The sequence below is a fragment of the Eubalaena glacialis genome, chromosome 8, assembly GCF_028564815.1.
Source record: "Eubalaena glacialis isolate mEubGla1 chromosome 8, mEubGla1.1.hap2.+ XY, whole genome shotgun sequence".
In the NCBI taxonomy this organism is placed as follows: Eukaryota; Metazoa; Chordata; class Mammalia; order Artiodactyla; family Balaenidae; genus Eubalaena; species Eubalaena glacialis.
The window spans coordinates 95,720,289-95,739,083 of record NC_083723.1 but is presented as its reverse complement, the minus strand read 5'-3'; the positions used below and the strand labels follow the sequence as shown (position 1 = coordinate 95,739,083).

The 18,795-nt window shown below is 40.0% G+C and overlaps 1 protein-coding gene across 4 annotated transcripts in view; it reads right to left on the bottom strand.

Moving 5' to 3' along the window:
• ST7 (suppression of tumorigenicity 7) overlaps positions 1 to 18,795 on the bottom strand; it is a 260,059-nt gene that overhangs the window by 23,463 nt on the left and 217,801 nt on the right. For all 4 annotated transcript variants that reach the window (XM_061197969.1, XM_061197971.1, XM_061197968.1 and 1 more), the window contains 2 exons: positions 14,995 to 15,067; positions 13,437 to 13,539 (listed from right to left, as the gene is read on the bottom strand). In XM_061197969.1, coding sequence (XP_061053952.1) covers positions 13,437 to 13,539; positions 14,995 to 15,067 — 176 coding nt within the window. The remainder of the gene's footprint in view (positions 1 to 13,436; positions 13,540 to 14,994; positions 15,068 to 18,795) is intronic.

The following is an 18,795-nucleotide window of genomic DNA, read 5'->3' as shown; positions in this document are numbered from 1 at the left end:
GAGCACCTGAGAAGAAGTAGGCCTGGCAGCCACCCACATGTGGGTAGAAGTCTAAACAAACTAGGAAGGGGCGTGGCAGAGGAAACTTGGGGAAAGAGGGAGGATTTTTAGAAAATTATCTACAAAGGGATATGTTAGATCTGTGTTGTCCAATATGGTAGCCTCTATTTAATGTGTGTCTATTTAAATTTAAATCAATTAAAATCAAATAAAATTAAAAATTCAGTTCCTCAGTCCCACTAGTCATATTTCAAGTCCTCGAGTGCTATATGGAGCTAATGACTACCCTACTGGACAATGCAGAGACATTTCCATGATCACAGGAAGTCCTAGTGGACAGCACTGCTTCAGACAATGGAAGTTTCTAATCCTGAAGTAACAGAAACAATTTTTAACATGAAAAAATTTCACAGATGCCCATGATAGAAACTGTAAGTGTAGAATCTACTGATCAAAAATACACAGTATGGCAAATAGTTACAATAAATAGTAATGATACAAGAATTCATTTAAAAGTATTGTTGGCCACCAGGGCATCTACATAACATTTGGAAAGCAATAGTGCACATGTGTGTGAGACAGATGGTTTACTCAGCCTGCAGACTGAACATGGTGCATATGGCTTCAAGGACGTCGTCCACAGCCACCCAATGTGAGCCGTGAGGTAATGCTCTGTTTCTCCCCTAAGCTCCCTCTGATCTTTGTATATGCGCACTTTTCACAAACCACCTTAGATTAGTTATCCATGTGTCCTTCTCCTCAGCTCAATTATAAGTCCTCAAGAACATGAATCTCATTTCCCAAGAAGTCTCTCAAAATGAGCATCCCTGGCCTCAACAGCCTCGTGAGACTAACTAGAGCAACTCACCAAGGAAACTCAGCTGCCTTCTCATCGCATCTACTTTATGGCAGAAATAGGTTATGTCTATAAAGGAGATTTATACTGCAGCATAGTTCCAAACAAAATGTTGGCTCTAACCAAATAATGAAGGCTAATAACAACAATGTGTTATGTTTCTGGCCAGGCTTAAAATGGCTGGCAAGATCGGTTCTCAACATGTGCAACATTTAAATTAGAAAGGCATGGAGCAACATTTCACATCTTACTTGTTGAGAGAAAAATAAATGGAAGAGGGCAGATCCCTATCCACAAGTATGCAGAAATCAATTAGAATAACTGTAGCTTGCAAATCAGAGAACACTCCCTGCCCGTCTGCAATAGTTACTTGGCTTCTATTAGCTAAGCCAGCATCCTGCGCTATCTTGCTTGCCATCCTGCCTCTAACTTCCTTCCCAGATTCTCAAATCACATTGATCTTGAAGCAAGGCTTCTAAAGGTTTCGGAAGGAACTTTTCAAAATCTATTTGTGTCAGAATCTAGTTCCTATGCCCAAGATAGGAACATACAACGTTAGAACAGGCAAAGAGGAGCTGAGTAATGCCTACTTATGGAGGTCTGTGAGCAGAGGCCGTCTCTCCTGTCAGGAGAGATGTGCCCTGTCACAGGCTACCACACGTGACTGCTCAGGTCTCTTTTGTTAAGATCTTAAAATTCTATAATAATTAGAGTGAACATGATCCCAAAGTTACCCTTCACACAGACATTAATGCCAAAAAATCCATACCCCCTTTTAGGATTTCAATACCGACAACAGCAGATGTCATATGAAAATCACTGGCAAAAATACAGGAATAAACAAAACGAGAAAGAACAGATTAATTAAACAGCAGTACATTTAGATGATGGCTATCAAATTGCTCCCCAAAGTCAGGTAGTAGAAGAATATTTACTAGCAGGAGGAAATGTTCATGACGTATCATGAAGGAAAAGACCAAGTGTATCATACAGATTATGATTTTGTTAATACAAATGTACCTGTAGGCATTAAAAGCATTAGAAGGTCACAGATTGAATGTTAATGGTGGCAAAATATTTGATTTTGTGGAAGATTAATTTCTTTTGTGCTTTTTCTATGCTTTCCAAGTTTTCTATAATAAGCATTTTAATATTTTTTCTGTCTATACATGTATGTGCATGTGTGTGTGTGTGTATATATATATAATACAAAACTATTTTCTAGACTTGCATCAAGAACGTAAACAGCAAACCACACAAACAAACAAGATAACCAGAGAGAGCAATTTTTCATATGTGTACAGTGCTTTGGTGCAACTGGCTCTGAAAGAGGCTGTGAGCCCAGAAAAAATGTTTTTAAAACATCAGTATAAAGGGTTCAGAGAATACAGCTAGTGCTACTTGGAAGACATGCTACATATTCTGAGTTTCAATGCTGTCCACACCCTGGACTCAGTAAGATGCACGCTGGAATAGGACAAAAATGACGCAGGAACCTCGGCTCGCTCAGGCCACGCTGCGATGAAGCCTGAGGTGCACAGTTCCCTGGCCCCGGCCCCCTCCCCTCATCTGCCCTCTGCCCCTTTGTATCACTGTTTGAATCCTGTCTCTACTATTCCGCTAAGAGACCTTGGACAAGTTCTTTAATTTCTTTCAATCTCAGGTTGTCCATCTGTTAAAACAGAATAATAAAAATATCCATCTTGCTGTTTTAACTTTTGAATATTACATAGGATAATATTTGTAAAGCATTCACACAGTTCCTGGCACATAAGTATTCACTAAATAGTAGCTATTTTTGTTAGCAAACAAACAAGAAAATGAAGTATTTAAATTACCGTGGAGGTTATATTTTTTGTGTATGTGTGTCCCACAGATGATTGAGTCTGTTTCTAGGTAAAATACTTCAGCAATTTTATAGTAGTAGCAGTTCGTCTGAAGAGAACTGGCTGCCAGGGGTCACCAACTGACCAATATGGAGACAAACACAAAGCAGAGCTGAAATGCCAAATTCAACCTGGTGATCTGTAGTACCACTCAGGGGTCCTCTTCTCAAGGTAACTGCTTCTTGCTGGTTCACTTATCTATTCATCAGTTACTTTGCTTCATTCAAAAAATATGGGTGTGGGCTTCCCTGGTGGCGCAGTGGTTGAGAATCTGCCTGCCAATGCAGGGGACACGGGTTCGAGCCCTGGTCTGGGAAGATCCCACATGCCGCGGAGCGACTAGGCCCGTGAGCCACAATTGCTGAGCCTGCGCGTCTGGAGCCTGTGCTCCTCAACAAGAGAGGCCACGATAGTGAGAGGCCCGCGCACCGCGATGAAGAGTGGCCCCCGCTCGCCGCAACTAGAGAAAGCCCTCGCACAGAAACGAAGACCCAACACAGCCAAAAATAAATAAATAAATAAATAAATAAAATTAAAAAAAAAAAAAATATGGGTGTGTTCACAGTGTATCCCAAAGAAAGATATGGGAGTGCCGTAGTGTCCCCCAAGGGCACAGATACAGCAGTGGCCACAGTGCTCTCTAACGATCATCTGTGGGAGCACCCACAGTCTACCCCAAGGGCACAGATATGGCGCATCCACAATTCACCTCAAGGGCATGGACATGATCAGGTCAGGTCACTACCTTGCTAATCCCTAATCTTTGTAGGAGTGTGTGTGTGCACACGCACACGTGTACAAAGAAACGATAAAATTCAACATGATGACTGCCTTAGTAAGAGGTCTATACTTAGTACTCAGGAAGCAAATGGGGAGCATTGTCTCTGGGACAGCTTCACAGAAAAAGGAAAATATGAGTCAGTCTCACTAAATAAACAAAGGTTTACCTGTAAAGATGAGGGCAGGCAGAAGCCACTGCAAGGCTGGGCACCAAAGCATCAGAGGACACACTGGGCTTGCAATCTTGAGGTGCTTGAGTACTAACATGACAGGAATTGCCAACACTGATGAAGCACTAATGTGCGTCAAGCTTCTTATCTCAGGAACTCCTTACAACTCTGTGAGGGAGCTGATAGTATTATCCCTATTTTACGGATGGAAAAATGGACGCTTTGGGAAGTTAAATAGCTCATCCTGGGTTGCACAAGTTGTATGTGATGGAACCTGCGCCGGAACTCAGGTGTTATGCTACTCTCCGAGGGAGTGAAGCAGGAAAAGTGGTTGTAAAAGGCCTTGCATGATATGCTCCAGAGTGTGACCTTCACCCTGAGTTATTCCGTGGTTTTCAAACTTTGAGACACCGAAAAATTTGTTCAAAGGAAAAAAAAGAAATATCAAACAGAATGTGCAAGTGATGTAAAACAAAACTGTGGGGATCTTGGGGGAGGGACCCACAAGAAGACTGAAGACCCTTACGGCTCCTAGGGAGACAGTTTGAAAACTTCTGCAGTAGGCAATTGGGAAGTCAGTTGGTACAGTTTGTGGTTCTGAAAGAAATGGGCAAGTCACGTGTAGGAGCACCCAACAGGGAAGAGATTAAAGTTAGCAAAGTCAAAAAGTTCCTGTCATGGTCTGAGTGAGGGGTGATGAAACCGAGGAGGGGGACTTCCCCTGGACGTGGTGCCTGGCTGAATCTGAGGGCAAGAGAAGGAATCAAAGGTCACTGTGACATTTCTAGTTTAGGAAACTAGAATAATGTGAGATCATTAGCTAAGATGAAGACACCAGAGGAGGAAAAGGCTTAGCAGTGGGAAGGTAACAAAAACAGCTGTCGTGCCTGCCAAACTTCTCTGCCTGCAGTGAGGAGTGAAGGTGTGCAGGTCTGGAGCCTGGGAGAGCGGCTGGAGACAGGGGTCTGGGTGTGCGGGGAGAGGCTGAGGCAGTGGGAGCACATGAGGTCTCCCGAGAGGGCTGCAAGCAGGAAAGGAGAACCAACCTGTGGGTGAGCAGGGAGGAAGCGCTGCAGGCAAAGAGTGCTCAGAGAGGCAGGAGTGGCACAGGAGAAGGTGGCGAGGAGTCAAGATGACCTCAGACAGAAAGTGGTCAGTGGGACCAAATGCCCAGGAGACATGAGATAGGATGAGCTGGGGAGGCCATGGCGGGAGTGACCTTGGTGGGAGCAGCTACAGTGGTTTTCGTTAAAGAAGGAGACCTCTTAGAAACTTTCTATTCCTGAGATACATTGCTAAAAACTGGTTTCTGCTCATTTTTCTCCGGGTCATATTTCCGCAATACATTCTCCTTACTCTAATGTAAAAAAGCTTTGGAACAACACATGACTCAATTCAAAAAAACTTATATTGAAATAATATTTCTGAAATATACCATTGATATACAATATCACAGACAATCTGCCAGGGTATTCTGAGTTTCTGCTTCCACGCTTCAAGCATTTTTAAATGTTAAAACCCACTACACATTTTGTTTCCTAAATTGGATTAAAAAGCAATTTTATACTCTGTCAATCAGCTTTACCAAGATATAAAGGGAGGCCTGCATTAGCGTTTGCAAGAAATAGAATTTCCATCATTATAACAAGGTCCTGTGGATACTCCATTGGCATATACATTTACCAGGATGTTTTCCCCCACGAGCCTTTTGAAATCCCCGTGAAATTTTGGATTAACATGATATGAGCTTTTTTTAAAAAAAAAATGCAAATTTTTAATGGGAATGCATTTCTGTCATAACATTCTTCATTCTTTGCTCTCCATTTTTCTCACGAATTTCTTTCCATACTCCAATATAACTTAAAAACTAGATCTTCACCTCAATATTCTGTCAAGCTCAGGCTGCTCTGTTGGTAAATAAGCTTTAGGAGCATGGTGAGCCCCCTTCCGCCAGCACCCTCAGGGTGCCAACTGCACCCCCTGCTGGTCCCTGGGTGGGCCCAGTAAGACGAGCCTGAGGCTTAATAGTGCCGGGATTTTAGGCAAGATGAAGAAGCAAGCTTTCCCCCATCGGTGCTGGTGATTTTTCTCCCTCGATAGCTCCACCCACAACACCCAAGCATCCCAAGCAGCTGGGGCCCAGCATGGGTGTAGGGCCTCCTGTTCTATGCGTGGGACCTCACAAGCTGAGGGTTTCCCTGTGGTGGTGGTGAGGGCTCACAGGCTTCTGCTATTTCTTTTTTTTTTTTTTAGAAATCTTTTTTTTAACTTATTTATTTATTTATTTATTTATGGCTGTGTTGGGTCTTCGTTTCTGTGCGAGGGCTTTCTCTAGTTGCGGCAAGTGGGGGCCACTCTTCATCGCGGTGCGCGGGCCTCTCACCGTCGCGGCCTCTCTTGTTGCGGAGCACAGGCTCCAGACGCACAGGCTCAGCAGTTGTGGCTCACGGGCCCAGTTGCTCCGCGGCATGTGGGATCTTCCCAGACCAGGGCTCGAACCCGTGTCCCCTGCATTGGCAGGCAGATTCTCAACCACTGCGCCACCAGGGAAGCCCCTTCTGCTATTTTTTAAACTGTATGCAGAGGTGCCTTGTGGTTGCAGGGCTACCAGCCTTCTCATTCCAGTTTCATCACAGTGGTTCTACTTTTAATTACTTTGTTCATTGAGGTTTCACATAAGATTGCGTTAGGAGGGAAAAACTGTTTATTGCTTTAAAAATAATAAATCGTTATTAATTAGTTTGTCGTTCCTGTTTGGTTTGGGTTTTTTTTTTTTGGTGGCGGAAGCAGGAATGGCTATGCTAGAACAAGAATACAAGGCAGAGGTCAGAAGTGGGTACCTCTTAATCAGCAAAGGACTTAGCCAGCAGTTACAAACTGGAAATCCCTGAAGACAACAGCTGCAGCCAGAACGTGCTAGCACCTCCTCTCAGATCTGGAGGCCTGAGAAGAACCTGTGGGTACTCCAGGTCGGGAGTACCTGGAGCGCCACTGTTACACTCTCTGGTTATCCTTCTTCAGACTAGGGTAGTCCAAGAAGTACCATTAATGCATGTTTCTAGGCAGCCTCTACTTCCACCCAGCATGCAAGTGCAGAAACAGAGCTGAAGGTACAAGGGAAGCGGCGATGAAAGGGCCAGCACGTATCGCGCACCTACTATGCACTGAACGAGTTACACAGTGTAATTCCACTTACTTTTCAACAACCTTATGAAGACTTCACTCTTATCCCCATTATCAAATGGAAACAGGCAGGGAGCTCATTAACTCCTCCTTCCCATACTTCCCTCTGGTCCCATGGACAGGAAGTGGGTATCCTTGTTTTGAACACTTTTGAACTCTTTCAATAATACTTGATAGGTCTGCCTACCTTTATGTTGGTACCCTTTGCACCATCATTGTAATTAATGTTTTCTCAGTAATAATAGGAACTCTACATACTTGGCCTGACAATTCAGACACGCACATGGCTGAAAATGTTCCACGTTACTAGTAGTGGCAAAGGAATGCAAACTAAAAGAACAGAATTCCATCTGTACTTAATAAAATCATAACTTTTTTTTTCCTTCTCTCACTCTCTCTGTTTTGTTTTTGTTTTTAGACAAACTGCTAAATGCTGGCGAAGGTGTGATGAAATGGAAAAGTAGGAGTCACCAGCTGATGGGAGTGTAAACTGCTACAATTTTTTTGGTAAGCAACTTGGCAATAAATATCAAGAACCCTGAAGTGCTTCTACATGTTACTCAGTCATTCTCATTCTGTAAATTTACCCTAAGAAAATAATCTTAAAGACCAAAAAAATCTTTATGCCCAAAGAGGTTCACTATTGGAGTTGACCACAACCTGATGTCTACAATTAGAGGATGCAAGAACCAAATCATTCTCTTCAACAAATGTTGCTGGAAAAACTGGGTATCCACATGCAAAAGAATAAAACTGGACCCATATCTTATCCCACAGGCAAAAATCAACTCAAAATGCATTAAGAGTTAAACATAGGGGAAAAAAATTCCTAACACTGGTCTTGGCAATGATTGCTTGGATATGATACCAAAAGCACTGGCAACAAAAGCAAAAGTAGACAAGTGGGACTACATCGAAATAAAAAGCTTCTGCACAGTGAAGGAAACAATCAACAGAGTGAAAAGGCAACCTATGAAATGGGAGAAAATATCTGTAAACCATAGCTGAAAAGGAGTTAATATCCAAATAAATAAGGAACTCTTACAACTCAATGTTTAAAAATAACCTGATTTAAGAATGAGCAAAGGACTTGAAATGCCATTTCTCCAAAGAAGACATACAATGATCAACAGGTACATGAAAAGGTAACATCACAGATCATCAGGGAAATGTAAATCAAAACCACAATAAGATATCACCTCACACATGTTAGGATGGCCACTATCAAAAAAATAGAATATGACAAGTGTTAGCAAGGAAGTGGAGAAACTAGAATTTCTGTGCACTGTTGGGGGAATGTAAAATGGTGCAGCCGATAGGAAGACCCCTCAAAAAATTAAAAACATGATCCCGCAATCACACTTTTGGGGATTCATCTAAAAGAACTGAAAACAGAATCCTGAAGAGATATTTACACTCCCATGTTCACTGCAGCATTATTCACAATAGCCGAGAAGTGGAAACAACCTAAATTTCCATCAACGAATGCACGAATAAAGAAAATGTGATATATATATATATATATATATATATATATATATATATATATATATATGCACACACACACACACACAATGGAATATTATTTAGACTTAAAAAAGAAAGAAATCCTGCCTTATGCTACAATATGGATGAACTTGGAGGACATCATGCTAAGTGAAATAAGCCAGTAACAGAAGGACAAATACTGCATGATTCCACCTATATGAGGTAGCGAAAGTAGTAAAATGCACAGAAGCAGAAACTAGAATGGTGGCTACCAGGGCCTGGGAGGAGGGAGAAATGCAGAGTTGCTGTTCGACTGGTATAAAGTGTCCGTCACGAAGATGAAAAGGTTCTAGAGATCTGCTGTACAACGACGGGCTTACAGTTAACAACGCTGTGCTGTATACTTAAAAATTTGTTAAGAGGGTAGATTTTATGTTATGTGCTTTTTATAACAAAAAAAGGAAGTAAATCATCCAGAGAATATTTTGAAATGTTTGAAGGCACATGGCTAAAAGACTTGCACTTTACTGTTAAGTTAGAGGATAACCATTTTAAGGTCAAAGAACTCTGAAAATCTGATGATCCTCCCCCAGAAGGAATAAATTTACCCCCAATTCCCAACCATAAAGTCCAACTGAAGCGTCCCATGTTTAAAAATATGAATATTCTATGTGATTATGATTCCTAAGTATTAAAAATGCATAGAAAAAAGGCTAGAAAAAATAGTCTTAAATATGACTAGATATGATGGGATTATGAATGACTTTATTCTTTTCTAAAATATAAAAAAAATTATTATTATAATACCACTACAGAGGGAAAAACCATATCTAATATTGCTTGTAACGAACCAATAATTTAGTCTTTTTTTGGAAATTTGTCAAAATGAAATTTATCTTTAGCACGCTGAAGGAGTGAATGTAACATCCTGCAAACCAAAAATGTGTCTCTTCACAGGGAGAGCCTTGCGATGGACGTGTAGCATACTAAGAGCACATAAGCACTAATTAACTTAGATCTGTGTAAAGTAACGGATCACTGATAGAAATGTGCCCCCCCCACGTAAACCTTGTCCAGCTGAGCAAGAGCACGGCAGGTGAGGAAGCACATTTTCCGGGAAAGTGGAAGAAAAAAACTGAAGCTAAAAATCCATTAAACAGTATATAGCAGTACAACATAACAATACATAGATAAAGATATAGAACAGAGCTGAACTTACCCTTCATTTGTCCAGCATTACATGAGTGAAATTTTCTTTAAAAAAATGGAGAAACTCTCTTTAAACTCAAAACTCCTATTTTAATCACATTAAATGGGCAAGTCCTCTAATGGTTTAAAGATTTGTCTTCTTCAACTGTGTACCCAGTTCTTGAAAATCACCCGCATGATTAAGATCCTAATACCCCTAGTCATTCTCAAAAAGAGGTGAACAGCAAGCACATAATCAATGCACTGTAGTGAGAGACCAGAGGGGGAAGACTGATTCTGGGACAAGGAGAGTACAGGCTTCCTGGTGGTGACTTGTAATGGTGGGGGTGAAGGATGAGGAGGACTGCCTCCGAAGAAGCAAAGAGGGAAGAGGAGAAGAATGTTTCTGGAACAGTAAGTGGACTGTTGGAAGGATCTAGAAAAAAATGAAAAACAAGTTGGGTTAGATCATGAGGGGTCCTGAAGAACTATCCAAGGAGTTGGTACCTTCCATAGGCTTGGGGACACTGCTGCACTTCCTTGGGAGGGAAGTAACACAATTCGATTTGTAGTATGAGCCTATGGGCTGCTTCCTCCTTATAATCTGCTACAATCTAAAGCTTCAGAAATCCTCATGTTTAGAATCTAACGGCTTCAGAGGCTCTCCTTCAGAACAGAGATCCATGGCTTTTTACTATTGTTATTTATTTCCCAGTCCTGTGATGTGGTTAGGAGCAATACTCCCTACTCCTCATGTTTGCAGGGAAAGAGAGTTCCTAAGAATAACCCTCCTGGGGTAAATAACTAATATTTATCATTGGATGTTGAAATATTAACTATGCTTACTGGGATACCAGTTGGAACTAAGATGAAAATTTATGAAAGGCAGTTCACAGTTATCATATTTGGTATTTTTTTCTCCTTCCAAGCAGACTATAATTGGGTAAAACAGCGTGTATATACTGAAAATTCCTGTGGTGGGCCACTGACAACTTCCTGTGAAAGAGAAAAAGAAGCTATGGCAGTGTTTAAGACATGATAATATCCTGAAGAAATCTGAATTGTCTACAGGGAATTGAGTGCCTTGGGAAGGGATGTGGCCGCCATCATTTGAAGGTTCAAGCCTAGGCTGGTCTGCCACCTGGTGGGATCTGGGGGTCAGTGGAGGGAGATGTTTAAGAGCTGGATAACCCAGAATCAGTTCAGGCTCTGTCATTTACTTACTGTGTGACCAAGAGCAGATTACTTAACCTCTCCAAACCCGCAGTGCCCTCATCTACGTAGCAGGGATAATAATATGATACACCTCACAATGTTGTTATGAAAAATAAATGAGATGGCATACGTAGTTCAGTTAGCACTGTGCTTGCCACATAGTAAACATTAATAGAAACCAAAAATAAACATAATTATCATAGTATCATTATGAGGAGAGATTTAAGCTTAAAATGGGAAGGTGTCCTACGTGACATTTAAGATCCCTTCTTACAACAAGAATCTATGTGTTTATATCCTTCACTGATGTTTCGTTAGAATTAAGGCCATCCTCTGCCTGAAAAGTCATATACGTATATATACACACACACACACATACAAGCGCGTGCACGTGTATGTGCATTCATGGCCGCGCGGATGTGTGCACGTATGCACGTGTCTGTGCATGTCTACTGAAGTATTAGCAAGCAGTCCAACAAACAGAACACGTATAAAAGATGTTTATAGCAGCCTGCATATGGTACACGAGTACCAGAGGTTTGTGATTAATTCTGAACATATGAGGTCAGTGGCTCACAGGGCCTTTTCCCCACAGAAATGTCAATGAGGAGGATCTGGAAACAAGTTTCCCCCTCAGCACAGTCACCAACAAAGCAAAGTGGTGGAGAATCAGTTTACTGACATGCCCTATCTTCTCTCAGCTTAATGATTAGAAGGTAAAGTGAAATCAAATTACTTCAACTTTTTCAAACTATTTCCACTTTTAGAAGACTTCTATTTTGCAAGTAGAATGCAGCTGACTGAGGTTAAATTCTTCCATGGCAGCTTTAAACTATTTCTTAGGGCTTTTACTACTCTTCTGGAGGCTCAACCATTTAAGACCATTATCTAGAATTAAACGACAGCTTCAATTAAAATATCTAACCAACAAGTATTGTTCCAGTTTTCTATCTTGTGTCCCAGGATTACAAGGCTCAGGTTGGTATAACTGGAAAAATTAAGATTCAGGTCCCATACTTGAGGAGCTGCCAATAAGCCAGATATTAATAATTTTAATAATTTACAAACATATAGTTTTTTCAAAGAACTTCGAACATATTATCTCACTTGATCTTTATCACAGAAGATAGGTGAGGCTTATATTTTTATCTTCATTTGGAAGATGAGGGAAAACTTTGAGTTCAGAGATGCTAAGCCTAAGATCCCATGGCTAATAAATGACAGAGCCAGATTTGGAACCCAAGTGTTTGCCTCAGAATCTAGGACTCTATTGCCCAATACTACTTTTAAAAGAGCCTTATTTATTTTAAGGCTATTTTATGAGCTACAGAGCTCATAAAATAGCTCTGTAGTTAGAGAATGGTATTCAATAAATACTAATTGATGACCTAAGTTTACTGTAATTCAGGACAATATTTTCATGATTAGTTTTACATTTTAATCAAATTTGAATAAACATTTTTTAACTTAGCTGAAAAAATATTAAATAGATATATTTTTATACCACCCTATATACAATACCTAAGTCTACAAATACTCTGTTGGTCATTATCCACTGAAACTAGAGTGGATAAATACATCCTTCTGCAAATATGGCACTGTGCACCACTCTTCAATTTCCTGTTTTGTGAAAAGATGACCGTGACTTGAGTAAAACCTCAGGAATGATATTAGATCACTTATCTTTGTCACTCTGGATATCAACAAATTAAAGTAGGCAACTCCATAAATCATCACACAGGCACACAGACACGCACCCAACCCCACCCTTTTGCTACAGTACTGCAACAGAACAAGAAAACAGCCTTCCTTTGTCATTTTTCACCAGTGAAAGTCTTCATCAGACATCTTGCCAAGAAAACTGTCTTGTAGTACCTGATGTGAACTGCAGGAGGTTTCCTAGAGGTCAAAATGTGATTTATAATATCAAGAAACTGAAAATGGCCCTCAGCAACGTGCCTATCACGTAGCAGGTACTCAAATACAGGTAAGTCATGAACACACACCCCTCTTCTGAATAAAAGATTACAGAAATATCCTCTGCCATGATTTGACTCCCTTAAAATCAAATTCTTAAAAAAATATATGGGAAATATCGCACATTTATAAATAGGTCAGTCATGTGCTTAACAAGACAAATATTTCCTACTATATATACACCTATTAAAATGGCACTCACAAGTCAAAAGAAAACTACTTCTTCATACTTTGAGGTTTTCCTCATTATTTGCTGGCCAATACTGATTAACTATCATTTACTTATGGAGATACAGAATGTCAGATTAGTATTTTTTACCACTTTTATTCACAACAAGGTTCATTTCTCGAGTTGGTTCTAAGTAAGACTATAACTGGCGTGCAATTCCTATCAAATGCATCAACACCCTTGGGATCTTCATATTTTGCCACTTTCAGGCTTCCTGACCTGGCCTGCCTAAGCTAGATCTATCAATTTACCCTTACTGTATGAAGCCCAAAAATGGGCCCCAAAGCCTCTTGAATGTAGCTTTTACTTAAAAACAAGGCTAATAAGCATAGGCTCTACAGGGCCTCAACATTCACTGGTTGCAATTCATTTTTTTATAACTGGTGCATTCGAGACATGACATTGTGGTCACTGAACACTCTCTGCTATCATAACGAGTTCCTATGGGGATTCCACAGACTCACTTTTGGCACATGAGGATTGAATTCCACGGCTCTATGAATGGCCTCTACTGCATTCATCTCTGCTGTGCTCAGCCCCCGCCGAGATGCAGCCTCGGGAGAGAATCTGAAAAGCAGAAAGACAAACACCATCCAGTTGGGACCACTGCTTGGGCATTAACCTGGAAAGGCATCTACACATCAAGGGCCCAGAAAACCACAGCGAGCCAAAGGCATGAGCTCTCCAAACCTCCACTACACGGAACCTCTGAGTGACCCCTCAGACAGAGGCCAACAAAAACCCCAGCAGAAGCAGAAAGCGTGCTTGCATCTAATCGCGGCAGGAATTAAATTCAGCTGTCAAGTCTCTCTGTCTAAATAGCTAATCTAAGTTTTCTAGGAGGTACCTGCTTAGGTCAGGGGAGGGGGTAGGACTGACAAGGGCAGACAGTGTAGGAAAAAGAGAAAACTAGGTTACAGAAGAGCGCACTTGGTTAAAAACAGAACTGGGGAGAATTTTAAAGGAGGCTCCCAACCCAATGTCAGTGCTGCGATGGTTAAGTCTTGCAGCTTCAGCAGCAGGCGAGCCTGCTTGGGGCTGTTCCGGCAGGGGGAGTGTGCATGCCCAAACTGCGGGCGAGACACCTGCCCAAGTGAATGAAAAAAACCAGACCATGCAATCTCTTTCTCACCTCACACCCAGGGCTAACTCCAGAGCTGTGCTTGGCAGGCAGACACCACAGGGGAAGCTGTGACAACCCTGGCCCTGCCCTCCCAAGCTGGAGTCGCTGTGTAGGGAGAAAAGATGTTGCAGTAGGTACTGGCGATCTACAGGATAAAAAAGAATGAAAGAAAATTACTTCGGTCTTGAAGTGCACACACACTTAACAGCAAACCTGTCTGACACAGCAGAGGCTGTTTTCTTTTCCTGTTATCTGCTTTTCAGTGCTACCGAGGGAGTGTATCGGGAAGTGTAAGCGTTTATGAACTCAAAACCAGTTAAGCCATCTATTCTCTTTCACCTGCCAGTCATCTTGGGTGTTTATGGAAATTCTCTATACCATAGTCACCTGCCTGAACAAAACGGGCAAATGTCCCACTGTGATGGTGACTCAAGATAAACGGATCCTGGGTGGGGAGTTAGTTTGGAATTGATGAGGTAAGGAAAGGGAGATGACCATCCCCTTTTGCCATATTAATATGTTTGTTATGACTACTACCCCGTCCTGGACTGCTGGAGGAAGAGGAATATGCAAAAAAATGAATCAAAGAAGGCATTTTGTGTAAGTCCCAAGCAGGCCTTTTGGTATCTACTGTCCGGCAAAAAAAAAAAAAGTCACCTCAGAGGCATGGAGTTTCATACAAATCCCTCTTTAGGAACCCACACACCATTACAATACCTGGCGATATACATTCCCTCCTTCTAGTAGTGAAAGAAAAGAAAATGCAGGTTTTGGAAAATGCATGCTCATAAGCAGGGGTCTCATAGACTAAGAAAACCTTGCAGAGAAAGCCCTCAGAGACAACACGTCTCCTTCAGTCCAGACCAGCATCTGTACTGCACAGGCTACTATCCACTTACTTGTCAGAGACAGCTCTTGCTTTGAGCAAGGCCGCTGTGTAGCATATTGTTGCCGACTTTGGTAAGCTTATATCTGTTAGAGAGAAAAAAAAGTAGGAACTGTTATAAGTCTGTACAAACAAAGAGCAATGATTTTTTAATACACTAGCATTTTAATCATGTAAGCCTAAGGAGCATAAATTAAGAATATTTTAACTGTTCCTTATGTATCCAAGTGGTACGTGAAACTAAGGGTAATTCATATTTTTGTGAATAATTCAAATTTCAAATCCACCACACTGTTCAGCAATCATCTTTTATTTAAAATATGGATTTTTCATATGTTGAGTTTATTTAAGCAGAGAATAGCTATAAACACATAAATTTAAATATTACATGAGTAGCCTTGATATCAAGAAAGGCAAATAGGACTTCTCTGTTAACTTATAAAATTTCTCAAGAGGCATATGAAATATTAAAGTGAAAAAAATATTACCTGGATTTTTTTTTAAATATTAAGGTTTTTTAGTGATAAATGTATTCAAAAATTATTCTTTAGTGGTCAGATTTAAACCAGATTTCATGAAATTTATATTCAGTTTTTTTGTTAAAATTGGAAAGAGAAATCTTTATGAGGCTATATATGAAATCTTTATAAAACTATACAATTTTTGTTCATTCAAACCCATGATAAAGCCCCTTTCATATGAAGCCTAATTTGTTGCCCAGAAAAACAGTTCCTTTCAGTTTGTATAGAAAATTTCAGATGGAGGGGTGGGAACAGGTACCAGATTCAGACAGAGTTTACAGGCAAATAAAAGCACAGAGTACAACTAAGAGGAGATAAATGCAAAGAGGGTAGTCCCTCTGGGGGCAGGGGGTGGGACTTGTTTTTAAATTATGATCCTATTTCGCACCAGAACTGTCTTTCTTTAACACTCAGACTAGGTAAAAATATGCCATTCCCAGGTGCTACAAAATTCACCCTAGGTTAGAAGAACTCTTAACACCTGGAACGCCCTCCAAGTTTCTTTCGGGCTGTTTTCAACTTTAGAAGAATTAATTACGGTAGGGATGAAAAGGAAAGTCCATAACTAGACAAAAGACAACAGCAGAAGAAAATAATTTCATAAAAGAAAAACAATCTTTCATTCAATAATGAGTATTTACCACCAATTCCAGCATGAGGAATTTCTCTTTGAGGGAAATTTCAATGACATTGATAAAATACAAATAATCAGAGAAAATACCAACACAGAATTGAAAGGGAGAGAGGTCTTTGTAACCCTGATCTCATAAATTATATTCAAACAAAATTTCAGCACCATATGCATACTGTAAAATGGTGTGCTTATGACTAAGAAGGAAAAAAAAATGTCAGACACTCATGGATTTGTCTTGTTGCTTCTCCAACATCTAAACATTTAACCACTCCCCAGTATGTGAAATCAATCCAGGAATCAATTATCTTGTTTGCTAGGGTCCACTTATTGATTGTTACTGGAAGATAATAAAAAAAATTGCAGATAATACACATTCTACTTAAAAGTTCAGACCTTTTTTTTTTTTTTTAAACTTCAGACCTTTCATTTAAAAATTATCCAAGCCCTGCTTCCACCCTTCCTGGTGTGATCTGTGTTCCTTCTGTGACAATCTAGCACCTTTCTATGAAGTGGGAACAAAGGATTAGTCCTAGAAAGGAGTTGAAACTGAAAATAATGGTCAAAATTATTCGAAGGTGGCAGCACAGATGGAACCTCACTTGATAAACTAAAGAAAACCTGTTGTTAAGGATTTAGCTTCTCAATGAGAACGATCATGTTGTTTTGAAGGTTACCTAATCAAGCAAATGAACACATTCACCCAGTTGGAAATGCAGAAAGAGATACGATTGATGTGTTCCAGCAGAATATTAGAGATGCCTAATCAAAGGCGATCTTTAACCCCCTCACACCCATAGACAGGACATTCACAACTCTGCAACGTTACAACTACTATGGTACATTTTCCCCATTTAAAAAAATTTTACCCTTACTCCTTCATTGTATGTAAAGATACTGGTATATGTGCACAGTCATAATGCTTAAAAAAATAAAGAAAAAAATATTTTAATCAGTATCAAATGGGGAAAGGAAGAAATATAAATACCCCATTCCCCACTAGTGGCAAGTTCATTCCATTTGTTATCTCTTTAGTATATTATTTTGCTCTCACTATTAAACAAAAATTAAAAACAGCAAACAATTCTTGCATAACTTATTTATATATTTTCAATATTTTTCTTTTAATTCTGTCAAAGCAATACATCTATTTGGTAATGGCAATTCGTCTCTAAGGAGGGATGAATCATTAAAAAGAAACTGATCCTAAATTTCCCTTCAGGTAAAGCATCTTGTTCAAATAAGGTTTTTGTGTACAACACTTTTTTTTTAAATGTGGCAATATAAATCAAATGCTTTAACATTTTGCCTACCCAGCAATTCTACTTCTGAGACTTTATCCTAAGGGAAATCATCACAACTGTGCATGAAGATTTAGCTTTAAGGATGTTGATCATGACATTGTTTCTAATGGTAGAAAACTGGAAACAGCCCAAATGTCAATCATAGGAGAATGGCTAAGGTGCTGCACATCCACAGGGTGCAATTCGATGCAGTCGTTAAATCATGTGGTAGAAAGTATTTAATGACCTGGGGAAATGTTGCATTGTTGTGTACACATCAATAAGTAAAACAAGTTTACAAAAATTATGATTTCACATATTTTTAAAAAAGCATTTGTATGCACAGAGATAAAAAGGCTGGAACTATATATACCAAATATCAACAGTTTTTATTTCTGGGTGCTGGGATTATAGACAATTTTTTTCTATGTTTACCTGCGTTTCCAAAGCTTCCTGCGACGTACACGTAATAAGTGAATTTTTAAAAGATAACAATGATGCTAAGTGGAAGAATTCTTTCTACAAATTGTCTGAAGCAAGTTCATGGGCAAATATGATACACTGGTGGAGCCAGACACAGACAGCATAAACAGACAAAGGCAGAACTTACACGAAGTGCTGTTAGCCGGCAGATGTAGAAAATTATTTATATACCTTCATGAAAGTTAGTGTATTCCTTTTGTGGTGTGCAATTGTTAACCGTATTTTAATCTAATTAATGCCTAATATCTAAATCAGAGGCAGGACCTGCATGTTTTGGCTCGCTTTTAAGAAAAAACCATATACACTACCTTTAGGAGAAAGCTAATTACTATGGGCTGCTTGCCCCATGAGCTTTTCTCATTTCTTTCGGGGAAAAAAAAAAGGCTGAGACTTGGTTGTTGTTGCCTATTATAATTGTGAAACTTATTATTTTGAAATAATTATGGGGTCATAGGAAGTTGTGAATATAGTACACAGAGTTCTGTGAAGCTTCCTTCAGCTTCCCTCAAATGGTGACAACTCACATAAAAAAACCAAGAAATTGACGTTGGTACAGTACTATTAAGTCAATTACAGACCTTATTCAGTTTTCACCATTTTTTACATGCATTCCTGTGTGTGTGGTTCTATGCAATTTTATCCCAAGGCTAGATTCATGTAACCACCACTACCATCAAAATACACAACTTTTCCAAAGGAACTCTCTCACACTACCCCTTTATTTGTACCCTCCCCACCCATACCTGTCCCCCAGTGACCACTAATCTGTTCTCTATCTCCATAGACTTGTCTGCCTACTATGATTTTATGCTTTTGCCACCAGGGAAATGGATAAAATGGTAAGGGGAACAGGGTGACTAACCGTACTGATGAAAATGGTAGTATCAGAAGTTTTA